The sequence below is a fragment of the Aedes aegypti genome, chromosome 2, assembly GCF_002204515.2.
Source record: "Aedes aegypti strain LVP_AGWG chromosome 2, AaegL5.0 Primary Assembly, whole genome shotgun sequence".
Classification (NCBI taxonomy): Eukaryota; Metazoa; Arthropoda; class Insecta; order Diptera; family Culicidae; genus Aedes; species Aedes aegypti.
Genome location: NC_035108.1, coordinates 362,973,565 through 363,000,901, shown reverse-complemented (window position 1 = coordinate 363,000,901; position 27,337 = coordinate 362,973,565). Strand labels below are relative to the sequence as shown.

General features: G+C 39.9%; 2 protein-coding genes across 3 annotated transcripts; one reads left to right on the top strand and one right to left on the bottom strand.

The window, feature by feature from the left end:
* On the top strand, positions 1–1,585 carry LOC5570823 (zinc carboxypeptidase). Its single transcript, XM_001653281.2, has 5 exons — positions 1–324; positions 380–758; positions 829–916; positions 985–1,275; positions 1,338–1,585. The coding sequence occupies exons 1-5, from the start codon at positions 32–34 to the stop codon at positions 1,529–1,531; spliced, it is 1,245 nt and encodes a 414-aa protein (XP_001653331.1). The 5' UTR covers positions 1–31; the 3' UTR covers positions 1,532–1,585.
* On the bottom strand, positions 1,523–27,337 carry LOC5570822 (unconventional myosin-VIIa). 2 transcript variants are annotated; one of them, XM_021846494.1, is made up of 13 exons: positions 27,084–27,337; positions 18,958–19,095; positions 18,734–18,856; positions 18,069–18,671; positions 17,494–18,006; positions 16,921–17,436; positions 15,989–16,864; positions 9,172–9,366; positions 7,305–9,092; positions 7,084–7,199; positions 2,998–3,160; positions 1,842–2,939; positions 1,523–1,778 (listed from the first exon to the last, which is right to left on the bottom strand). In XM_021846494.1, exons 1-13 carry the CDS (start codon positions 27,102–27,104, stop codon positions 1,590–1,592), a joined length of 6,339 nt encoding a protein of 2,112 aa, XP_021702186.1. In that variant the 5' UTR covers positions 27,105–27,337; the 3' UTR covers positions 1,523–1,589. The 2 variants fall into 2 exon arrangements, with proteins under 2 accessions (XP_021702186.1, XP_021702187.1); XM_021846495.1 differs by lacking the exons at positions 1,523–1,778; positions 1,842–2,939; positions 2,998–3,160; ... (1 more) ...; positions 7,305–9,092; positions 9,172–9,366 and having other exon boundaries at positions 15,725–16,864.

Genomic DNA, 27,337 nt, shown 5'->3' with positions numbered 1-27,337 from the left:
ACAACATCAAAGTTTCAGTTTAACTTGTACTATGAATCGTGCGTGTTTGCTATTGCTGCTTGCTGCAGCGGTTTGTTCTGTATTTGCAGAACAAGCTCGCTTCGATAACTACCGTGTCTATCAGGTGTTCATAACCTCGGAACAGCAGCTGGAGACATTGCAATACCTGGAGGAACATCCAGATGGCTATATTTTCTGGGATATGCCTGTTCAAACCAATATGGAACTGGAAATGGTTGTACCTCCGCACAAGTACGCTGATTTTGAGGCACTGGTCAACAGACTGAATATGAAGACACGGCTAATGACTAATAATTTCCAAGAGTAAGACACTTATTTCAACTGTTGAAACCATATCAACACAGCTTTTACCTTTTAGAGTTATCGACAATGAGCGACCAGCCAAGAGTCCAAGAAACTTTGGATGGACTGACTATTACTCAACGGAGCAGATCTACGCATGGTTGAATGAAATGGTCCAGAGATACCCGAGTGTGCTAAGCAGCACAGTTTATGGAAAATCATTCGAAGGTCGTGATCTGGTGGCCGTCAAGTTATCGCACAAAGCCAACAATCCAGGTATTTTCATCGAAGCTAACATCCATGCTCGAGAATGGATATCTTCAGCCACGGCTACCTGGCTTTTGAACCAACTGTTGACTTCTACCAGTTCAGCTGTAGTAAATCTAGCTCAAAATTATGATTGGTACTTTATTGTTATGGCTAATCCCGATGGATATGAATTCAGCCGCGATAGCGTAAGTTGTATTGAACGATTTTCTAGCAAAAATGCATAATTCTCTATCTTATTGCTCTATCTTATTGTAGAACCGAATGTGGAGAAAAACTCGTCAGCCATCCAGCATTCTATGTTTCGGAACTGACCCCAACAGAAACTATGACTATAATTGGAGAAGTAAGGAAATAGTTTTTGATAATGCCTATTTTGAACTGATTGAAATATAACTTTTGTTAAAATTTCAGATGGAGGTTCCTCGACAAATGCATGTTCCGACACCTTTTCTGGGCCAAACGCCTTCTCTGAACCGGAAACTCTTGCAATGGCCAACTATTACGCAACGATTGCCGATAAAATCAACGTGCAGTTCTCGTTCCATTCTTACGGTCAGTACCTGCTGACCCCATACGGATTTACTGGTGCTCCTGCTCCGGCCAACAATGCCGATCTGCAGCAAATTGCTGCCAAAACTGCTGCAGCCATCCAAGCTACGTACGGTACTCGATACACCTACGGCAACAGTGCCCAAGTTCTATGTAAGTCCTAAGAATTCTGATAACTGTAGCATAGTTAAGCAATAATGGTTCCTACTTTACAGACGTCACTTCTGGAAGTACCAACGATTACTTCATGGGAGTTCACGGCACCAAATTGTCGTTCACTTTCGAGTTCCGTGATACTGGATCGTCTGGATTTGTGCTTCCCGCCTCCCAGATCATACCAAATGCACAAGAAACGCTCAACGGACTGATTGCATTCGTTGATGAAGCAAAGGCTCTGGGATACTTTTGAGATTAATAATGCTTTTATTTAAGGATAATAACAATTTGTGATATTGAAAACGTATGGACTAGTTTCTTTGAGCTTGTGTTTTAAAATGTCTAATGTAAGATGTCAGCAGATCATCCATTTTGTATCCTTGTTTTGTCTCCAGAAGCAGCTTGGACGATCCCATCATGTTTCCGAATTTGATGTGGAAGTATGTGTTTCCAGAACTCCAAAAGTTAAGTTCCATGTAACTGTGCTGAGTCAAAATGTCCTGAAAGAAAAACACAAACATTTGAAGCTTTTCTAAGGTTCCTTTGCATAGTATAGATCTTACTTTTGTGCGTGGATCAATCAAATTAAATCCATGTTTGTTGATTGCAATCAGTAGTGTATCGGGAAGGTTCTGATCCGTAGTCTGTTTGGTGACGAAGAAAGTCGATCCAAACATGGGGAATTTGTGAACAATGTTCAGGAACTCCAGTTTTGCCTTGGATTGGGTGATACCGTTTAAGGAATTCACCCTTGCAATTATTTCCCTCTTCCAATGTTCTGCTTTTTGCATTCTAATGGCATCTTCCGGGACCAGCGATAGCATCATTTCAGGAAAGGATTTTTGAAGCAACTGCTTGTCTGTCTCTTCGTAGATAGCCCAAAATATGTGTGCAGCGAGATCGACTGCTTCTTGTTTGGAAACTTTATAGTATCCTTGCAAAAACTTCGGTACTTCCTGATAGAAATAGAACATTTCATCTGCACACGGATCCTTGCCTGGAACAACATTGATCCACAGCTTCTTCATAAAGAACAGCTGGTACTCACACTGAACACGATTTTCATTCGATCTTGAAGGAAGAGTATCCCGTATCCATTCCATCAATTCATATATAAAGTCAAAAATAAAGTATTCCTCAGGGATGGAGAATACCTTATCGCCGATCTTTATGAATAAACTGAAACCTTCACTTGATTTCAATTCCAAACGCTTGGTTATGGTCTGTACCAAGTCCTTAGTTTTGGTAGATGACTCAATTTGGAAAGCTTCATCTGTATCATCTGGGAAGTATACTTTGTGATAGATTTCTATCGTTCTAACACGAATTGCTTCCACTTCTACTATGTAAGGTGGGTACTTCCTGTGGCCGAGCTTCATAGTTTTCTGGATTCTACCAAGGCATTCGGCGGCAATTGGGTGCTTCCTGGTCTTCAAAAATTCAAACAATTCTCTCTGTACTTGTTGACTCGGTAGCATTATTCCGGTGGCTAGCCATAAGAGATCCCATCCACGTTCTTCGCTGATTTGGATATGATTTTCAGTCAGCTGACGCATAATCTGGCAATATAACTCATCTCTTAGTATATCATCGTTCAAAGCCGGTGAAAAGATCTTGTTCGTATCCACCATCTCACGTCCTTTTGGTAGGTCACCCATGTACTGTAATAAAGAATCAAATGTATGACATACTGACCATCTCACAACCTCTCCGATATACCTTGAGGATCCATGTGAACATTCCAACAGCAGTATCAGCTCTGGATTTGTCTTGCTGAAGCTTCTGCAACAGTGGTGCCTTCATCGGTTCTCGCGTGTGCCTCCACAGCTCCTCGGAAGTGGATTTTCGTACGCTGTTCAAAGTGGCAGACGAAGACGCCAAACTGGTGATAATGAGAAAATTATTACTTATGTGTGCTTATTGTTAATGGAGGTATTTCAAGGATTTTCCGTTGGAGAAAAGGCAGCATGAAAATTATTCTGAGTAACCATAATCATGAACAATTCTCGCATAAACTGTGATCTCGCCCTAAAAACGCATTGGTAACCGAGTGTGTAGCTCCTTGTTTCTAAGCAAATGCAATCTAGAAAAACGCGCTTAAAGATTTTAACACATTTAGGCCTCATATTGACCAGGTGTGTGGTAAATTGAATTGAAATCTTCACAATAGTATAAAGAATAGCGTGTTTATTAGAGTCAAGAGTTTGTATTATGGGAATAAAGTAAATTTGGCTACGAAATTCAAAGTGGGACTGTTATGCCTAGAAATACGGGGTTTTTGGTGAATTTCTACGCATAACAGTCCCACTGAGAGTAGTAACCAATTATGTGCTAAGCATACTGCTGTGGATGACCGTTCTTAAGTATAGATTGTACCGAATGTAGAGGACGTATATCCTCAAGACTATGTTAAGGCACCTAATGAAGGCTCAAGTGACATGTGCCAAACGGAGCCACGTGTGGGGAAAAGAAAAAAACGATTTTATAGTTTGTGATGGAAAGCAAAGTTTTCTATATGTGTGATAGTGAGAAAATGCATGAGTTAGTGAAAGAAAGAGTGGATGAGTAAGTAAGAGAGTTTATAAGATATAATTAATTCCTAAATCGACTCTTCCAGCTGCAGGCTTGACAGAAAATCATCTGCGAATTCAAGGTTATTCTGCCGAGTAAATATTTAACTCAAAATTCACGCCACAAATCTTCACACGATTTGACATTTTTTTGGACTTTGTTTGCAATACATATCATAATATGTTTGATACATCGCAAATTAAGTTTTAGAACCACCAACATATTTGCAACTTGCACCGAAGAGCCAACTATGCGGAATAACCCAGTATGTGGCCAGGTCATCCTATTCTTCTTTTGACTTGAATTTGACTTCTTCTTGAATTCATCAAGTTTGATATGTCGCAAGATAGGTCTCAAGACCGCCAATACAATGGCTACTTCTTCTGGGGAACAGGGTATCCAAACCAACCTGGTATGTTATCAAGTTATCCAGGAACCTTTGAATTACCCTTCTTTAGCCTTGATTTGTGAATTTATGAAGTTTGATGTTGCCAGCTAGGTTTCAGAACCGACAGTCTAGAGGCCATTTCCCCCAGGAAACCGGGAATTCAGAACAATCCGACATGTGGTCAAGTTATTCAAATACATTCGAACCACTTGTAGACCTAATTTGCAAATTCATAAAAATTGATATGTCGCAAGCCAGGTTTCAGTTTCGCCAATATAATGGCCATTTCCACCAGTGAACCGGTATTCGGACCAACCCGGCATATGGCCAAGTCTTCCGAAAATGTACTCCTCGTGATGATGGTGAATTTCTAATCGATGACAACGGTTCAAAAAAAATTAAAATAAATGTGATTGACCCTGAAAATTTAACTGAAATTCATTGAAAAACCGATGGGAAATAATATTATCAAATTGAAAATGTCAATCAAATTTGACGTCAGACTCGCATGAATGACGAATGCATCCCAATAAGCACATAACACGGGTTGTGTTCCACATGGGATGTAAAGCCAACGTAAGTAGATGTTCAAAACGATTTTCATAAACACCAACTAATTCAAAACTCACAACTGAATATTTTGTTCAAGATTAGCGCAGCGAATTGTATAGTGTGACAGTTATGCGTAGAAATACAGTAGTGGGGCAGTTATGCGTGGAAATTCAACAATGGGACAAATTGACTTGGCTTGCTTTTCATTGATTTTCCGAACATAGTTAATTTCTGGTAAGTGTTTTCTAAAACTATACGTAAAAATAAACTGTTTTATGGCAAAAAGTCAAAATGCACAAAAAGTAACATGGGACAATTATGCGTATAACGGCAGATTAGAAAAGCTGACAAGTTTTGTTAAAACGTTTGCTTTGACGAAGAGGCTTGTGTCATCTGCAAAAAAAAATTGGTAACTCAGGTAGATCAGGTACAAAAATAATGTATGATATTGGTCCCAAAATGTTGCCTTGAGGAACACCGGCATTTAAAGGAAGGCTTTCAGACTTGGAGCTCTGATAATTAACCTGAAGTTTACAATTTGACAGATAACTTTGAATTATTCTAACAATGTATGTTGGAAAATTAAAGTTTTTTAATTTTACGATCAAACCTTCATGCCAAACACTGTCGAATGCTTTTTCTATGTCTAGAAGAGCAAGACTAGTAGAATAGCCTTCAGATTTGTTGAAACGGATTAAATTTGTTACACGTAAAGTTGATGAGTGGTCGAACGTCCATGGCTAAATCCGAACTGTTCATTGGCAAAAATTGAAATTTCGTTGATATGGGCCATCATTCTGTTCAAAATAACCTTTTCAAAAAGTTTACTGATGGAGGAAAGCAAACTGATTGGACGATACCTAGAAGCTTCTGCAGAGTTTTTGTCTGGGTTTAAAATTTTAACAACCTTAGCATTTTTCCATTTGTCAGGAAAATATTCTAATTGAAAACATTTGTTAAATATATCAACTAAAAATGATAAGCTACTTTCTGGAAATTTCTTGATGAGGATGTAGAAAGTTCCATCATCGCCAACAGATTTAAGTTGTGTCAAGCCTGTGCCTCGCGAGGTGTTCATAATGTGCTCGGCACCTTATTTTAAGCAACTAACCTCTTGTATTTAAGTCAAATTAAGTTGAATTTCTTGCTCGAAAAAAAAAATCGTTTGAAGTGTCGAATGCAAATTATGATATTATCAATTTCTTCCTTGAAAGAAAGCGCGCATTGAGAAAAAATAAGCATCTCTTTCTATTTTTGACACATTAGGGACAACTTAAACCCTACTTTCTTGGAAGCAAACTGTGAATTCAAATTTCTCTTTTCCTTTTGTTCATGGTAGCAACCGTATTCAGAAGACGTGACCTTCTCAGAGTTGTTTTTTTTCCTAAGACAGTGTCGAAGAAAGATTACCATCGCTACGGAGTTCTATTTCCGCCAACGGACCCAACGAAAAATCAAAGCAGCGGGTCCTAAGTTAGGACTCCTGACACACTTTAAAATTGAATCAATGGGTTTAACAACAAGCACTGAAAAGTACTGTTTCATTACTTTATGAAGTTTTGATTCTTCTGTCAGAAGAAAAGATTTGCATACGCATAGCATGAAAGTACAATGCGTAATTCGGCGAGCCAAAATTCACGAAGATGACGTCATGTTTAGCAAGCTGCAAACATTTTTTTTTGCAGACTTGTTTCACCATCAGCTGATGGTTTGTTTACATCTTTTTCGTGACTACTAAGAGCCGGACCTGTTATAGAGGACATTGGAATAGCTGAATACAGTCAGACATAAAAATAGTCAGTTCGACTGGTTCATGCTTAGCTATTCTTGAACCAAGATGATTTGACAAATAGTGCAAAAAATCCTTGCAAAATGAAAGAGAACTAGGTAGAAAATATTCAAAAATGTCTAAAACTTAGTAATTCTGTGAATATAGGTGTTTCTGAGTATACACCGTAGAGATCGTTGTTCGTTAGAATGTTCAGGCCAAACGCCACGGTCTATACAAATTTGAAAGGTTTTGTATGGTCAAAAGATCAAGAAGAAATCTAGAATCGTGTAATTGACCAACAATACACGGACTTATTTAACAATCAGAGATCCATCGAACATTTGCCCTATCTAACGGTAATAAAAATATATTTGTTGAATTTGTGATTGTACGAAGAGGCATAATGTGACGTGACGCATACATGATATATATGTATGACTTTTAGTCCCTCGCCATACATTATGGAAGTAGTTTTAATGTTAGACGTTAATGAAAAAAAGACATAAGTTAAATATCAACCTACCTTATCGGTGCTCTAAAGTGTTCAACACTATATCGCTGTAAGGTGTACATCCGTCTTCTCTGTATCGTGTTATACTTTGGAGAGGCGTGTTTCCTAGGCTTCAGCACTCCTTCTCTCTGTAATTGAGTTTATATGTTTAATCTCCAGAGCACTTCAAATCAATGGGCTATAATTCTACGGCTTTAGTTGTATTTTGGACATTCACGATTGATCTAACTTACCCTGAAGTGATTCAACACCATCGCTGACGGCGGCATGATTGTCGGTAGTACGTAGACAACCTCAGTTGGGAAGTAACCAGTTTTTCCATTCGACTCCCCGTAACCCCACGTGGCATCTTCTGCTAAAATTGACTCTCCCGTGAATCCCTGCCCTAGGGTTACTAAATCCCCTTTCAACAAACTCAACATTGACTCAGTGTTATCCTCACTGCTGTGGGAACGAACCGCTACCACGTATAGACTTTTGTTGGACAATTCTTTCAGTATATACTTAACCAGGTCGGTTAGCGGTTTGGCTTCAAATGATTTGAATACGTAGTCCTCCTTTTGTATGGTGCTGATGAACAGTGTTCCTACTTCATTTGAGTCACCATCTTCACTGTCAATTTGCATTATTTCAGGGTATGACAATTCAACCATTACCTGTTCCTGATCATCCACAAAGAAAATTCCAGACCAGTTGATCGCAATGATCAAATTACTAGACGGAAGCTTAGTTCCATCGATTTGAACCGCTTCGTAGAATCGCGAAAACATCATACCCCAGGTAAGTTTTGCAAACAGTACGATGTCTTCCTTGGCCATTATTCGCTGTAAACCTTCCTTCACGCAACGACTTCTTTTGAAAGCCGACTCTATCAACTGAACCCAACGAGCCGCCGTTTCCGATCGGACCAAATTTCTTGGCAAGTAATCCTTCAGTCGATCCTGTAGTGTCTTAACATTCAACTCATGACCATAATCCGCATAATACTGCAGCGCTGCCAACATTGCAATATCTTTATCGGAAGTGCTAACCAGTTCTCCTAAATTCAGTCCCCGTATAACCTGAGCGTAGATCAAATTGGTAGCAATCGCATCAACGGTCGGATCGTGCCATGGAGCGAACATCTCTTTCCGGAAAAATATCTTCCAAGTGGCAGCACGCTCATTTCCCCCTTGCTCCTTTGCATACTGTTCACAGTTAGAAATCGCATCCATAATGAATTCACGTCCACTTTGCAGAGGCAATACTTTGTCCTGTAGCATTACAAAAATTGAAAAACCGAAATCATCTTTCAACCCGATGTTGTTAGCTATCTTTAAACACATCTCCTCTGCTGTAGTAGCCGAATCAATTTCCACATTCTTACTCGTAGCATCCATCAATGTAACGGGAACCATTATCGGCTTCTTGCTTTTTGTTGTCTGTAACTCCAACCAAGAAGGAGGCTGACGTCTTGCTCCATTTTGTATCGTTCTATCTAGCCTATGCTCGCAGAAAGGAGCGTACAGCTGCGGACCTTCCCGAATGAAACATCTCAAATATTTTTCAAATCGTTCCGAAGGTGGAAAACACCCTACGCAGAGTGAAAGCAAGATCCACCCTTTTGCATGTGACGTGGAGCTCGGATTGTTCGTCAGCTGCTTGCAAATCTGGCAGTAGATTTCATCTCTCAACTGCTTGTTCAGAATGCCATGCCCGATTATGAAATGTAGCTTATCCAAATTGGAGTTCCTTGTGTTCAGGAATTCCTGATAATCGGCAATTTCATCGGTGTTCTCCACAATTGCCTTTAACTCGGCAGGAATTTTCGTCTTCCGTTTCAACGTCCTGTGGATCAACTTCCGCTCATGCTCAGACAGCTTCTGTTGAAAGGTCTGAAAATCTTTCGTCTTGGCAAAAGCGCGCCCCAATGTGACGGTAAGCTTTTGCATGACAGGCTTATGTTTGGCTTCTTCACTATCCTCTTCGTACCGCGCATCTGCCATATCTCCCATGAAGCGTAAAATCGTAATCCAAAGGGCCTGTGAGTAAAAAATAACATATCGTGATTCGATTATCACTGACTGAGAGGTCCATAAATCACACTTTTCTACTACTGACCTGTGCAGAAATGGTGTCGGCCGGGCTGGGTAAATCTAGCAGCGAGGATTTAAGCTTGCGTTTACTGAACTGATAAGACGCATTGTTGGCGAAGTACGTGGCCGCGTACTTGGCGAAATTATAATCGGATAAATCCTCGCGGTAGGGAAAATTTTCACCATTGCTAAACGAGATGGTTTCAGTGGTTGCGTTTTCCTGTTGTTGAGATTGGAGACTCTGTAGTTACCTTAATTATTTGTTTTTACATTGGGTTATGAAATGTTGAAATGTAACATAGTGATGAAATGACATGGAAAATGTATGATGAGTTAAATTTCATCAAATTATAGTGCATTTTTTACAACTTTCAAACTTATGATATTTAAGACAGAGACTACACTATTAAATCATAAAGCCTTATAGTTGTTAATGCAACAAGTTGCAAAATGATGATTTTTTCAGCACGGGTCATTTATCCAACGAGGCTCGCCGTGTTGGATAAATACAACGAGTGCTGAAAAAATCGAGTTTTGCAACGAGTTGCATACAATATTTTTTGCTATTTCGAAAAATGCCGTTTCAGCTGGATGAACTCTAAAAGCACAAACAAACATTTCAAGAGAACCCACATGGGCATACAGCCATGCGTAAAACTACGCATTCAGTATGTTTCAATCACGCAGGCTGTGATACAATAGTACCCATAAATGTCCCAAATTTACTCGCTCCCATCGGTATCATGGAGTTCTATATTCCCTATTGCAGGAAAGAACAGGTAAGACAGCACATACAGTAGCTGACTTCAAATGTTGGACGATCCGATCCCACATCAGAATCGCCAGCTTGTGTCGGAACCAGATCGCATAACGGATATAGGCTCGAGTGAAATGATTCGCCATGGAAAGTCACTTCACTCGAGTCGAGATTTGTCACCTCGCTACACGACACCGACAATTCTCACCTCACGCCAGTCCTAGAATAAACCCAAGAATCAGATGCAATTCTGTTTATTTTGTGCGGCATGTAAGGCAAAACGAGTCGGTGAGGTGTATAAGTGAGTCGGTGAGGGCAGAATAAGCACATTGACATCAAGAGACTGGGTTATTCGGTGCTGCTGCTGCGGAAAAGTGCTGCTTGATCAACTTCTCAATGAAAAGTTATTGATTTGCAACGGAACAGCCAAAAATAAATTTTCATGCTCATAAAAATACACACTTAAATTATTTTACTGACCTCAGTAAAACTTTTCGCCGAGAACCCAACAGCTGAGAATTCGGTAATTTTTAACGCCGAATCTCGCTACTTATTTTACCGAGATTTCGGCAATCCGATTGTTTTGCCGAGATCTCGGAGAACGTTACCGAGATTCGGTAAACGTTTACCGAGATCTCGGTAAAAGTTTTACCGAGAATCGTAAAATTATTACCGAGATATCAGCTGTTGGGTTCTCGGAGAAACCGTTTAAGTGTGTACTGATAAAAATTTCTCTACAAATTGCGACACAGTAGGAAAACGATAAAAGATTGTAAGAATGCTGAGGAACAGTTTTATAAAACGAAGCCAAATTTTCAAGTGCACAAGTAGGGAGAATCTGACAACCGTTAGCGTTGAAAATCGATCAAATTGCTTCCTTTGGATGGTAACCAATCGACCAAATTTTTATCGTGTAGCGCTGTTCGGTTCTCAAGTCTTGTGCTCTTGAAAATTCGAGGTTTGGCTTCTTTCTATAATCATCTTAACTCACATTGAAAACATTACAAAATAATAGACTCTAGTCTACTTTGTAGCCAACTGGTTACTCACGCAGATTTTGATTCTGATCATGTCCCTGTTCACTTCAAATAACCTATAAAGCGATTCTCAAACCTATCAACTCCATTTTCAATTATTTTTGAGCCAACTATACTGCCGTGAATCGCAAGTCAGTCCCATCTGTAAAAAATAGGCATTGAGAAAATGAGCTCTGAAGTTTTCTTACTCGTTTTCCATACAAATATTCAAAAAAAAAATCCTAAGAATTGGAGCATATTCAAATCTTAATGAATCTTTCACAATTTGCTTTTTACTACGATATCTTTCCGAGAAAAATATGAAGATGATCAAAATACGGTTCATTTGTGTGTTACACAATGCGGAAATCGTTAGTGGGACTGACATGCGGTTACTTTTCATTATGGGACAATTTGACTTGCTGTTTTTTTTTTCTATTTTTTCCGAACAAATTATTTCATTAGTGCAGCTGAAAGAGTATTGGAAGATATGGTGAAAACTGAACTCAACTCAATTTTGACGAGAATGCAAATGGGACTGACTTGCGATTCACGGCAGTATACATACATAATGCATATGAAACATATATCGATAGTAATCTAACAAAAAGAAATTAAAAAACGGTTTTCTCAATCAAGAAAAAAAAGTTTTGAAAATAAAATTTCTCAATTGGACCCTTTTGGAAATTGTCTGAAATTAATAAAAAAAAAACTCAGATGTCACTTCCGGCAATGAAAGAGGGAAACAAATCATTACTAACCAATTGCGAAAAAGCTCAAAAACTTGCTACGCAGTTTGAAAGCGCGCATAATTTTAATTTAGGAATCAATTTACTCAGGACTCCGAAAGCATGCTCAATCAAGAGAACGTTTTCGAAAATTCCTGGGAGACTGAGGAAGTGAGAACCATTATTTAAAAAAAATCTAAAAGCCCCTGGCATTTATGGGATTTTCTATACTTTCACCAAGAAACTTCCAGAGAGTAGCTTATCATTCTTGGTTGATATATTTAACAAATGTTTTCAATTGGCATATTTTCCTGAGAATAAAGCCAAGGTTGGTTGTACCAATTTTAAAACCGGACAAAAATCCTGCAGAAGCTTCCAGCTCCAATCCGGTTGCTTTACTCTTTCAGCAAACATTTGAAAAGGTCATTTCGAACAGAACGATGGTCCACATCAACGAAAATTCAATTTTGCCAATGAACAGTCCGGATTCCGACATGGACATACGACCACTCATCAACTTTTACGTGTAACAAATTTGATTCGTTCTAACAAATCTGAAGGCTATTCTAATGGTCTTGCTCTTCTAGACATAGAAAAAGTATTCGACAGTGTTTGGCATGAAGGCCTGAAGAAGTGCATTTTTTCGGGATCGTGTCAAAGCAGACTTATCTTGGATTTGTTTGTTCTTTAATTTGATGATAAAAGTTAGTTTGAAATTTCGCCGCATAGGTGGCGCTGCGATATGAACTTTTTTATTTTGCGTCCTACAGCTTTCGCGTCTTCGGCAATGTTGTAGAACGTGTAAAAATACGACAAGCTGTCGAAGACAGCAAAGTTCTAGGACTTCAAATAATGAAGTTATGCTAAAAATATGTAAATCACTTGAATGTTACGGTTTTTATAGTTTTTTTTTATCTTTAAAATGTTTCGTCACTTGAACACGATAACATGCATGTACTGTAAGAGAAAAAATCTTGTTTTATTTCAATATTTAAATTTTTGAACAAATTATTGTAAAAAAATATTAATTGTTAACACAACTTTACTCAAAAAGTTGCAAGTTTTTGCAAAAACTCATTTTCTTTTCTTTCTGGCGTTACGTCCCAACTGAGACAAAGCCTGCTTCTCAGCTTAGTGTTCTTATGAGCACTTCCACAGTTATTCACTGAGAGCTTTCTATGCCAATTGACCATTTTTGCATGTGTATATCGTGTGGCAGGTACGAAGATACTCTATGCCCTGGGAAGTCGAGAAAATTTCCAACCCGAAAAGATCCTCGACCGGTGGGATTCGAACTCACGACCCTCAGCTTGGTCTTGCTGAATAGCTGCGCGTTTACCGCTACGGCTATCTGGGCCCCTCAAAAACTCATTAATGTTTCGAGATACGCTACCTTTCATCTAACAAATGTAAAAGTTTGCCGAATGTATATTTTGATATATTTTGATATGTTTGAGATAGCTGAATTCAAAATAAACATCTTTTTCATATAAATATAATGGACTTATTATTAATTTTACCATTATACTACAAGATTTTTGACACATTGTGTCAGTTAATATTTGCTAATCAAATACTTTTTGTTAGTCAGGTGTTTAAGCATCATGAAGTTTTCATATTGTTGTGTGACTCTTTTGTCTTCCCCAGCAACTGCCCAATTGGAACTTCGCTGTGGCTTAAATTATAGAAAATATTTCATACACACTGTTATAACCATGACGAGACAGCTCTCTGAAATAAATCACAAAGTAGCGCCAATAATAAAATAGCTTCTACAGAAGGTCAATCACGCTCATGCCCATGCTTATAATGAATTATGTAAAAAAAACAACCTTAAATCTATTCTATTTATATATGAAAAGGTGGTTATTTTGAATTCAGATATCTCAAATATATCAAAATATACATCCGGAAATCTTTGTCATTTGGTAGATGAAATTTAGCGTATTTCGGAACATTGATAAGTTTTTGCAAAAACTTGCAACTTTTTGAGTAAAATTATGTTAAAAAAATATGATATTCAATATTTAAATAAAAACAAAATTTTTATTCGTACAGTACATGCATGTTATCGGATTTAAGCGACGCATTGTGTTTAAAATAAAACATTTTACGATTTTGACGTACAAGTGTAAAAAACGTAAAATTTAAGTGATTTTTATATTTTATAGCGTTACTTTGTTAAGATTTGAAGTCCTAGAACTTTGGTGTCTTCGACAACTTGTCCTATTTTTACACGTTCTACAACTTTGCCGAAGACGCAAAAGCTCTAGGACGCGAAATAAAAAAGTTTGTATTGTAGCGCCACCTATGCGGCAAAATTTCTAACTAACTTTTATCATCAAATTAAAGAACAAACAAATCCAAGAGACTTATCTTGGATTTGTTTGTTCTTTAATTTGACGATAAACACCACCCCCACCAACCCGAAAAAATTCACTTCTAAAGCGCTACAGGTTTTGTCTGGCTAAATTCTGTTCCTGGCCCAGTGTGCATTGTTAGAATAATCCATACTTATCTGTCAAATCGTATACTTCAGGTTAGTTATCAGAACTCCAAGTCTGAAAGACTTGCTTCACACTTCAGTCCTCTCGCTGTTGTATTTTGTACAACACTGTTGGAAAAACCTCGCTTTTCGTTCGCAGCAGCAGCGTGGTGGCTCTGACGGTGGCAAACCACGTGACGACTGGAAGGTTAAGAGCTGGTGTTCCTCAAGGCAGAATTTGGGGGCCACTATTGTACAATATTTTTACATCTGACTTACCTGAGTTACCTCAGGGATGTCAAAAATCGTTATTTGCGGATGACACAGGCCTCTCCGCCAAATGACGAAGCCTGCGTGTCATCTGTTGTCGATTGCAAAAAAAGTTTGGATATTTTTTCTTCATACTTGCAAAAATGCGAGATTTCTCCTAATGCTTCCAACACTCAGCTAATAATATACGCTACAGTGAGAGGGTTTCCAAAAAATTGGTCACATGAAGTTAAGTATCTAGGGCTTATGCTAGATAAAAATTTATCTATTAAAAATCACATTGAGGGTATGAATCCAAATGTAACAAATATATAAAATGTCTTTATCCATTTATTAACAGAAAATCACAACTTTGTCTTAGGAGCAAGCTTTTGATCTTAATAAATTTTCTGGCCAGCCATAATAAAATAAAAATAAAATTTTAAAAATTATCTTGAAGCTCCCTCCGTGGTATAGTAATAAGTATAGGTGAAATCACCTGTACAAATTCTGAACTGCTACGGCAAATGAAATGTAATATGTTGTTAACAAAATGTTAATAAATGCTTAATTTAGTTTTACCAAATTCGAATGATAGTCATCTACACATCTAGATATAGGGAATTAGGGATGGTACACAAATTATGTCACGCCAAAATTCAACTTTTTTGTGTCCATCCGGCCATTGTGTCAGCCATCTTTGGATTTCAAGATGTTTTATCTTAAAAAGGCTAAAATATCTTAAAAGTTTTATAAATTACAACTAGAATATTTTACAAATTTTTGTTTTAAGCTTTGAAAAGACTTCTTAATAAGACACCAACAATACGAATGAATGACTTTACTATACACCGAATGAATTTATGATCTGATAACAATATTATAATGTGCGTAATGAGCTTACCTGTGTGCTGTACAGTGGGTGTTTGTGTCAGTGTCGGTAAGTTCTTATGTGGTGTGAAATTACTCGACATAAAAGAATAAAAAACCAATCAAACCAAGCCTATGAAAAAAATCGCCACTGTGAAAGAAGAATCCCGTCAATCATATAATTCATCACTCATCGTAGCGGTATTTACGAGTGACGGACAGGATGTTCCGATCAAACAGGTGTGAAGCCCCGATAAGACTTGACAGTGCCATTTCGTCGTGATGTACGCACGATTTGCGATTACGGTCGTTAGTAGCGATTGAAACGCGATAGGAGCTACACCGATGTAGAATTCAAAAATGTATGCTTCAGATTTGTTCCGATTAAAAAAAATGGCCGGGAGGCATTGGTCTGAACGGTTTAATATCTTTCAGAGTCAAGGTGTGAAAAAAATAACATATTCAACAGCACATTATATCCAATTTGATTTATTTACAGTTTAAGCTCTACTATTTCGAACATGTTTGGTATCTGTTATAGGGTGCAGTTGTGTAATAGATAGTGTTAGTGTAGTTGCTTTAGAAAAGTGAGATTTGTGTTCCGAATTCCGATTTACTGCGAGCAATAATCATAATCGAGACGATTCATAATAATTTACAGGACGGGACAATAATTTAGTGGGGATGATCTTTTTGTTGCGGCTTTTCTCTTCGAAATATTGTAACATTTTGCTTACGGCAAAGGATGGCTTTCGCTTCGGAACTGGCTCAGGACTCATCGAATCGTTTAGAAATCCGAAAACGTCGTCTACAACCTTATTATTTTCTTCTACATCGATGGACTGATATGGTTGAGAGATTACAACGGGTTTTCGCATTTCTGCTTCTAAGGCCAATTCCTGGTTTAGCTCGTCGACACGAATCCAATAATTCTGTTCAGCATCCTCTCGCCAGCGTTTGTTCCCAGATTGCTTAAACTGCATTTCTTCCCTTCGTTTAAGAGCCAACAGCTCATTCATGCGTTTCGCTTTGTGAGTAATTTTATCTCTTAGATTTTTACGAGTCAGATAACCACGACAGTGAGCCTGCAGATGTATAATGGCCTCTCGTAGTCTGCCAAATTTATACGTCAATTCGCGTGACTTCACCACAGCTTGCAATCTTCGATAACCATTTACCATGATCAAATAGTGGGATCGATAGCCACGTGCTCGCCAATGTTTTTGTATTGTAACAGCTGCCCAGCGATATCTTCGGATGAACTTGAAGAATAGCACACGACGGAAGGCTCGTTGGATTAACACAACGTAATGAAGATAAATTCTCGAACGCTCTGATTCTAGCAGCGCATCGTGACTTTCTTTGAGGAATATTTTAGTTTTGCCAAACTGATAGTCATCTGGAATGGCAGCCAAAACAAGTACACAGATTTGTTTGGATGCTGTAATACAATCAACTTTATGAGCAGGGCCGATATTCTTGCCCAAATGTCTGTAGCGATTAACGAACTCATGGTAACTATGCCTAATAGCGTATCCTGCCTTCCTTATCTTTGCAGTTTCCATCATACCAGAATATCTCAGCTGTCGGACGCATAAAGCATTGTCTATAACCTGATAAAAAAAACAAGGATTAAATACTCGATTACCCGAAAACTTGAAAAATTTACTTTTGGTTTCTTTAGCTCATTGGGTTTGATGCATCGGATGAAATACGGATGGCACGAAGAAAGCGTTCGCATTAAAGCTTCCAACGAGTTACGGAACTGTAGTGATAATGTAATGGATCTTTTACTAGTATCCAACGCATCATCTGATCCAAATAACTTAACCAAAAACTCGTTACTACTTTTAGTGACCAGCTCCTTCAAATCAGGACTGAATGTGTCTCGATTCTTCTCCAGGAATCCATTCACACTATAAAACACCGTCCCAGCAAAATGCTGCACCCCGAACGATGGCACATTGTCGTACTTTGGTTTTCGATAGATTCTTTTCGTTCCATGGGTGGAGTGCAATTTGGAAAGCATTGTGCTGTCCGTTCCTTTCGGGAAACGAGTTTCCTCATCTATCAGTGCCATTATATGAAGAGCTTTCATTCCGACCATGTCTAACACTTCTTGGTTGTCGATAAACTCTATGTTTTTCCAGTTGATTCCTTCCCGGGTGTACTCTTCTTGCTCCATCTGGAACCGAATGAAGTTTGAAGGGTCCGTGTTTAAAAAAGTTGTGAAACAACTTACCTTGAAAATATGTTTAACGAAAAACTGCTGTAAATTTTCATTTGCAAAGTTGATGCACAGCTGCTCGAAGCTGTTTGTTTCGAACTGTTCGAATCCAAAAATATCCAGAACACCGATTGAAATACGTGACTTTGGTGACGACTTGTAGATCGCACTGTTTATCTTATCTACAATCATTATGAAAATCTTGCCGTAGATGGCTTTCACAAATGCATCTCTGGCTTCCAGTGCTTGTTCTTTGGAAATTTGCGATACCACACGCTCACCCTGAGCAATACGGGTCCTCCGTGTAAGGGCGTGTACCAACGCATTCTTTGCAAATCCCAACAAATTACAAATTCTAGATACATTCACATTGTCGTTCACCTCAACCGCATCCATGTTCTGTACAACCGTGGCCTTATACTTGATATTTCCTAGATGAAGAATAGCAGCCAATAAGCTCAGAACCGACCAGATGTCTCGATCAGTAAAAGAGAGCATTTTCATAGCAGCTCGTACGTCAGCGAATTCCTGGAAAATTTTCAAATTTCGTTTTTATGAATAACAAATACTATAAAATTAGGCTAACTTACGCCAGCATCACTACGTCCATCGCAAATGAGCGTTTGTCCTCGAGTCAGATAGTGATATTTTGAAGCATCCTCTAGCTCCAACAGTTTCTTTTCTTCTTTGCTCAACCCTGCCAACATCGAGTAAAATATGTGATAATTTCTTTCACCCTTATTCTGTCCCACAATCCTTGACTTTTCTAGCAAATATTGGTCAATCTTCGCGCCACCAATAACCCCCTCCTTGTTAAAGTGAACATCGATGTACTTTCCAAAGCGAGACGAGTTATCATTGCGCACTGTCTTAGCATTTCCAAATGCCTCCATTATCGGGTTGGACTCGATTATCTGCTGTTCAATCCACGAATGCTTCCCACTAGTCGCCGCCAGGTATTGCAAAATCAGCTTAGTACTCTCTGTTTTACCAGCCCCAGATTCACCACTAATCACAATGCATTGATCTCTACCATCCCGACGCATCTCCTGATACGCGCTATCACCAATCGCAAAGATATGTGGCGGTAGATCTCCAATCTTTCTTTCCCTGTACAAATTGATTTCGTTGAACGTATATATTGGCAAGATCTCGTACGGATTTATCGCCACCAACATGCTACCGGTGTAGGTCTACAGAGAATAAAATGCTGCATCAGTAACCATCTAAATCACGACATCCCAGCCTAACTCACATAAATTTGCTTCTGACGATAGCGGACAATCAGATTGCGCAGAATGGCGTACTCCTGTAGATCTCCCAGCGTTATCATATCATCTACCGTTCTTTGTGACGTGACATGAATCGGCTTGATGACCTGTTGGTAGCGAAGACCTGGTTTAGTACCTCATGATGATGGATGATATCGATTGGGGAATTCCTTAAACGCAAAATAATACCTATCGATACCAGACCTACCTCACTATCGGTGACCCAGGTCTCATTGCCATCGTCGTCGACAATGAGTGTTTTTCCGGAATGAGTCCGCAGCACTCGGCCGGCATACGGGACCTCAAATTCATCGTTCTTCTTCGGTGCCAGCCACACCCATTCTCCCTGGAATGTAGACATTTAGTAAACATTTAATTGATGTATCATTAGATTGTTTTCTATCTTCATCAATGTGATCTGTGGCCTTGGGCTAGTTCATCTCGGGAACAACGGCTTTACTCCCACTATCACTTTTACGTCATAAGGCGGCATCCACGAATTACGTAACGCTCTAAAGGGAGGGGGAGTAGGCTCAAGCGTTCTTCTTCTTCTTTCTGGCATTACGTCCCCACTGGGACAGAGCCTGCTTCTCAGCTCAGTGTTCTTATGAGCACTTCCACAGTTATTAACTGAGAGCTTTCTTTGCCAACTGACCATTTTTGCATTTGTATATCGCGTGGCAGGTACGAAGATACTCTATGCCCTGGGAAGTCCAGAAAATTTCCAACCCGAAAAGATCCTCGATTGGTGGGATTCGAACCCACGACCCTCAGCTTGGTCTTGCTGAATAGCTGTGCGTTTACCGCTACGGCTATTTGCACACTAAGCTCTTACGGTGAATTTCACCGTAATCTCAACAGCTGAACAGTTCGGTGAAATAAAACACCGTAATTCCGTCGAATTTTTACGGATTCCTGTGGTTTTTGACGGAATACTGTAAAAATTTACCGTACTCCGTTAGTTTATTTCACCGAACTGTTCAGCTGTTGAGATTTTACAGAAATCCGTAAAATAATTTAAGTGTGTGGGCTATATAAAAATTTGAAATTTTTCATACAAAAAGCGTTACGGAAGGGGGGAGGGGGTCAGAAATTTCCAATTTTAGCGTTACGTAATAAATGGACGCTGCCTAAGTGACCATCTCGGGAATGGGATTCTATCCCAAGTGCTCGGCGTGAGGGGCGTGTGATCTAACCACTACACCAGGACCGTACCCACCAGATACCAGATAGTTGCCAATGCTTACTATCCGAATAAGGTATGAAAGAGCCATACATAAGAGGTAAAACACCTCAAAAATATCTAATGCATATTCTTCATATACCAAATTGATAATTGGATCAGGTACAGAAAAACAGACGTAATAGTCTAATTAGTTTCATCGCACAGCAGAATAGCGCCCAACTCTCATATATGGTAGTAAGCCGAAGGGCCACTCGTGGCGCTCGCATCACTTTTGTTCGAGATTGACGTTTGCTCACTACCGCCATCTAGTTCACGGTTGGTCAAATGAAGTATTTTTAGCATTGGGCGTAAATGTTCACGTGCAGTGCCTTTAAATGTCAAAATTTTGGAAAAGTTCAAATGCTTATAGCACCCTCACATGCGAAATGTTGCAATATCAAATATGCCAACCGATAGTGCATCGAAAAAGGTCATTGGAAAAAAAATTCCGATGATTTTTCCACGGGGAACAATGATATTAGCAATATTCAATTGTCAAATTCCCGTGATATTTATGACATTTAACAACCCTGTTCACGTGACTATGTTTTAAATTGATAATTGTTCTAGCTGTTACGTCTGTTTGTCTGTGGATCAGGTATTGCAGTTCCTTCAAAACACACGATGAATTTTCACCTCAATACGTTCTCAAAAGCTTTCCAATACCTCAATGAGGTATGTTTAATTGTTCCAAAACAATCAATACTATTACAATACCAAATTGAGGTATGGACTACAGAACAAAGGCATGGTAAATGGCTGGGCATGGCGTACCATTGGTACCTCGCGTGCCTACAGGAATACAATAGACCCCATTGTGTGGTCCTTAGCCTCCTGCCCAGCAACTCCTATCCCTACCTCCTCGGGGTACTGGCCGGGGTACGAGTAACCTTAGGGAAGATCGGGTAACCAACCCCGGTGGGAGCTTTGGTCGTATGCTGACAGGGAAGGGGGATTTGCTTCTGCAAACCTGGAGCGCCTGTACTCCATGATAGGAGCGGCTCACAACAGCGTCTGTTCCCCATGTCAGAGAAGGACTCTAAGCCAACCTGCGCACTATGGCCCTCCGAACATTTAGGGGGAATGGTCCTCCGGAAATCTAGGGGGTCGGTGTCAGGCCCTGCAAGCCAGCCGTAAAAATACACCAGCACAGGAACGTCAACGAGAGAATACGGACCAGAACAATCGGCAAAGACCACAGCGACGAACAGGTTCGAAGGTGCGAACGTTTAGAGGTAATCATACCATCTACCAGAGCTGCGGCAATAGACGTGAGTTGGGAACAGTATAGGAGAAGGTATCGACCGTGATTTTTTTATGGCTGTAGCGGTCATGCGACTCAAAGCTAAAGGGAGTCTATAGAAGCAAATGATGGAAATTAATAGGTTGATAGGCGTCGCAAGGGAGCGACAAGATTGAAATTTAATTAGATGGTGAAAATTGAGCAAGCCATTTCAAAAGTCAGTAAGCATCGAGGCGTCCTGTATTCTACCTAGCTTCTCTACTGGAGAAGGGTTGGCTCAAAGCTTTGAGCTTTGCTACCAACACAGCCTGTGTTGAGTCGCATGACCGCTACATCCATAAAACAAATAAAGTTGAGAACAGCTTTTATAGTGATGGGTGATATGCAAAGGCGGGTGATCGGGTGGTGGCCGATCAACGAAAGAATGTGCAAGTTGAGGCTCAAAGGCCGGTTCTTAAACTTCAGCATTATAAACGTGCATAGCCCACCCCACACTCCGGAAGCACTGATGATGACAAGGACGCATTTTACGCGCAACTCGAACTCGAGTACAACCGCTGCCCAAGCCACGACGTCAAAATCATCATAGGAGATTTGAACGCTCAGGTTGGCCAGGAGGAGGAGTTCAAACCGATGATTGAAAAGTTCAGCGCCACCGGCTGACGAACGAGAACGGCCTACGACTGATAGATTTTGCCGCCTCCAAGAACATGGCCATTCGCAGCACCTACTTCCAGCACAGCCTCCCGTATCGGTACACCTGGAGATCACCACAGCAGACGGAATCACAAATTGACCACGTTTTGATCGATGGACGGCACTTCTCCGATATAACCGACGTCAGAACCTATCGTGGCGCTAACATTGAGTCTGATCACTATCTAGTGATGGTGAAACTGCGCCCAAAACTATCCGTCATCAACAATGTACGGTATCGACGCCCGCCTCGGTATAACCTAGAGCGACTGACTCAACCGAACGTCGCCGCCGCATACGCGCAGCATCTCGAGGTAGCGTTGCCGGAACAGTGCGCGCTTGACGAAGCCCATCTTGAGGACTGCTGGAGCAACATAAAAGCAGCCATCAACAACGCAGCCATGAGCATCGTCGGGTAATTAGCATCGTTGGTAATCCGCCCTCGACTGAACACGAATATATTTTCGCACTCACACAGCGCGAACAGCAAAATTTCTCAGCGTCCCGAAAACGAACAGTCTTGCTTGGGGTTTTCGAAGCACTGCCCAGCAAATGCGCGAAACGAAAAGCAAACTCCCGGCGACCCGAAAACGAACCGTCTTGATTGGGCTTTCCAAAACACTGCCCGAGAGAAAAAAAAAATCATTCCGGCGACGCACAAACTGATCTCGCTTACTTGGGCTTTCGGAAGCACACTGCCCAGCGAATCGAAAACCGAGAAAAAATCATACCGGCGACGCACAAACCGAACTCGCTTTCCTAACACTGAGGAAACGGAACGTATGAGGTACATAAGAATTTCTTATGGAATAACGACATAAGAAGTATTTTGTTTTTCATTCGAGAATCTTATAACATTCTACAACAGACTTATGAAATAACACTCATTACATAGACAGATATAATTCCATAAGAAACTCTTTTTGGATATTAAACGCATTGTTCATTGACATTCATAAGACAATCTAATGAAGTACGATTTTCTTAACAATTTCATACGAAAATCTTATGGATTACGTGGAGAGATGCTAATAACAAAATATTCACGATTGAGATTCATAAGCGCGTGTATGACAATGATTAGTAACACTTGTGAAAAACAGTCGACTTCCTATAAAAAACCACGTAAGAATTTCATACGAAATTCTTTTGGAATAAAGACATAAGAAGCATCTAATGAGACTCATAAGAAAAACTTGTGAACTTCCATCGATCATTGCGTTCATAATACAAATAGGTATAATATCATAAGATACTCTTATGAAGGATCATAGATATCAATTATGGAATTCTTTAGGACCATTATGTATTTAGAGAATCGCTCTTTGAATTTAGGAAAATAAAGATATTCATAAGATCTCTAATGATAACGACAAGAATTTCTTGTGAATATCGGACGTTTTGTGTTTCATAAGAATCTTATGAAAGAGAGAAAACCAGACAAGAAATCAATTCACAAGCGTTCTCTTATGAAATTCGTACGCAATTTCTGGCTCAGTGAAGCTCTCGGAAGAACGCTGCCCATCAAATCGAAAACGGAGAAAAAAAAATTCATTCCGGCGACGCACAAACTAAACTCACTTGCTTGGGCTTTCGGAAGCAAACTCAAGGCCGCTGGTAAAGATGGTATTGGAGCTGAACTCATCAAAATGGCCCCGGAAGGATGGTCTGATTGTCAGAATCTGGAAAACGGAACAGCTGCCGGAGGAGTGGAAGCAAGGGGTCATATGCCCCATCTACAAGAAGGACGACAAACTGAAATATGAAAACTATCGTGAGATCGAGAACAAATTATGTCACGCTAAATTCGAACTTTTTTGACACCCCCCACCCCCCTTTGTCACACTTTTTGTATGATTACTCCGAAAATTTTGTAAGGGTTGTCACGCTTGGCTCGACCCCCCCTTGGAGCGTGACGTAATTTGTGCATGACCCCTAAGAGCAACGATGGACGGTGTGTAGAATAGCGTGTAGATTTCGGACGAACATTCCAGTTCGTTCGAATCCCGCCGGGGACTCCGACAGGGTGATGGATTTTCGTGCCTGCTGTTCAACATCACGCTAGAAGGTGTCATGCGGAGAGCCGGGTTCAATCACCGAGGTACGATTTTCTCAAGATTTAGCTAATTTGTTTGCTTCGCGGATGATATGAATATTGTCGGCAGAACATTTGGAACGGTGGCAGACCTGTACACCCGCCTGAAACGTGAAGCGACAAAAGTCGGCCTGGTGGTGAATGCGTCAAAAACAAAGTGCATGCTGATAGGCGGAACCGAGCGTGACAGAGCCCACCTAGGAAGCTGTGTTACGATAGACGGGGATACTTTTGAGGTGGTTGATGAGTTCGTCTACCTCGGATCCTTGTTAACGGCTGATAACAACGCTAGTAGTGAAATACGGAGACGCATCATCAGTGGAAGTCGCGCCTACTATGGACTCCAGAAGAAGCTGTGGTCAAGAAAGTTTCACCCCCGCACCAAACGCTAATAAGACCGGTGATCCTCTATGGACATGAAGCATGGATCATGTGAAAGAGGACCTGCAAGCACTGTTCGAACGAAGGGTGCTTAGGACCCTCTTTGGCGGAGTGCAGGAGAACGGTGTGTGGTGGCGGAGAATGAACCACGAGCTCGCTAGGCTCTACGGCGAACCCAGTATCCAGAAGGTTGCGAAAGCCGGAAGGGTGCGCTGGGAAGGGCATTTTGCAACACTACCGGACAACAATCCTACAAAGATGGTGTTCGCGTCGAATCCGGTTGGCACAAGAAGGCGGGGAGCACAGCGAGCGAGGTGGCTTGATCAGGTGCAACAAGATTTGGAGAGCGTGGGCCAAAATCGAAGTTGGAGGGACACAGCCATAGACCAAGTAATGGACATTGTTAACGAGGTTTTATTAAATTGATTGATGTAACATCAACTAAATAAATGAATAATAATCAATTGTCACAGATAACAAAAAATTGTGTTTGACATACATTTAAGATTACTGCTTATAAAATGGAACATACCTGAAATGTACAGATATCATTCTTTCAATATTACAAATTAAGTTCGCCACAGCCCTTACAAGCATTGAACATGTATAACTTTTTCTTTGTGGCGTTACGTCGCAACTGGGACGGAGTCTGCTTTCCAGTTTAGTGTTCTTATGAACACTTCCACAGTTACTTACAACTATCTTTGCCATTTTTTGCAGGTGTATATCGTGTGGCAGGTACGAAGATACTATATGTCCAGAGAAGTCCAGAAAATTTGCATTACGAAAAGATGCTCGACTGATGGGATTCGAACCCACGACCCTCAGCTTGGTCTTGCTGAATTGCTGCGCGTTGACCGCTACGGCTATCTGGCCCCTCATACAAAAGCTAAAACGCTATTCAATTGCACTGTGGAACACGGTTTTGTCTCAAGTACCAAAATACCGCTATTTACTTAACTAAGGGCTGCTGAATCCATTACCGTTTTCAAAAATATCATAGCATTTCCAGTTTTTCAGATATTGGCTATTAAAAATTCAAAATTTGACTAATTCAGCCAACTTGCTTGCAAGTTTACCAGCTTGTATGGCAATTTATTCGCTTAACTAGCAACAAAATTCAAAATTCATGTATAAAACAATATTTATCAAACAAGTTCATAATAGTATCGATGTTCAAAAGTTGTTTTTGATGCTTTAGAAAGGTATTGTATTTTTGCCATATAATACAAACGTAGAATTTTGTATGGGGACTGCAAGCATGTTGGAAGAGTCGATTTAATCCAAATTTAATCGTGCAAATTTAAGGTGAAGATGAATCTAAGCCAAACCTCAAATTTTCAAGAGCACAAATCTGGAGAATCGAACACCCTTTTGAGCTGAAAATCAATTCAATTGGTCATCACCAGCTAGTGACCAATCGATTAAGTTTTCAGCTTAAACGGATGTTTGGTTCTCCAGATTTGTGCTCTTGAAAATTGGAGGTTTGGCTTCGATTCATCTTCACCTTAACCGCATTATATCCTCAATGAAAGTTAAAGCCCTATTGTGTATGCTTGATGGATTAGATCAACAACAATTCTGATAAATCATACCTTAAATTTCATGAAACCAGTGTTAAATACAACAATGGCGATCTTTAGCTCTAAATTGTGACATGCTGGTACATTTCTTAGAACGCCATCAGATTCTGCAGCTATAAATCTACTAGACACATAATTTGATTCTTGAGACACGTAAACATGTTATTTACGCTGTATTGTTAACTGAACTGTTTTTGAAAGATGTGTAGTTTTATGCATATTTTGGCTCTTTTTCTCAGCTTTACTTCATTGAGACCAGTCACAGATGAAGATATGTATCTATGCAAAAAATTAATATTATGTAATTGTTACCTTTTAAGTATGAGGCTCCCAGAGCGATTCATCCCTAACTTTTAATTCGTAGTGAAGGGTACAATAATTATTAAAAAAAAACTCTGTTTTGAAAATTGTATTTATGTATTACAAATATGTGGCGGAAAACACACATATGCACTGTCACGTTGTTTTTATCTTGTCTGCACCGCTGCGTAAGTTTGGGATTTCCAATCCCCGGGCGAAATTCCGCTTTGCAGCCTAACGTGTATGAAAGCAAAAAATCGATCGGTTGGGTCTGAATCACATTCTGATTGGAGCTGAAAATCTTCACTATTCTGTTCAGAAAAAAAAATACCAACACGAATCAACCTATTTGTCTATATCTACAATCCTTACAAAATTGTCTTAATAAAATAAAAATAAAAATCCTATCACAATAAAAATGGAAAAATTTCTTTCGAAAGCCATGCTACAAAACAAATCCAACGGTAATCCCATACTGATTCCATGCTGTCTGACGGAATGTGTGTTTGACTGCCAAATACAACCGTGACAAACCCTGTGCAAAAACACAATCGAAATGCACTCCGAAATAATTGATCACGGAAATGAGGCCTCGTTATTGGGACCCATTGAATTCCCTTATCGATTATACTCGTCATCACCTACAAGTTCTGATAAGCACCCTTGTGTACGGCATTTGTCATCACTGGGCGATAGCGAGACTGCGATTGGGCAGTCGATTGCACCTGTATAGTAATTGATTTCTTCGTCGTTGAGAATTCACTCAAATTTCCACTCCACGTAAACCGTTTTTTTGCTACTCTGTACTTACAAGCTCTTCCTTTATATCCATTTTCCTCCTGGAAATTTCCTCTGCAAAATTTATTTCAGTAAGGTTCACTTCACTTTCTCGGCGTCGTTGAATAACTCTTCCATATCACAAAACCGAGTCTATACCACTAATCCACTGAATTCCTTCTAAATGAATCACTTTCCAGTTACACAAAGAGTTTTCACGTAAATGGGTCCCGGTGCCAGAAGAAGAACGTCTCACAAGGTTGCAAATGTGGAGAAAACTGAAGCTCC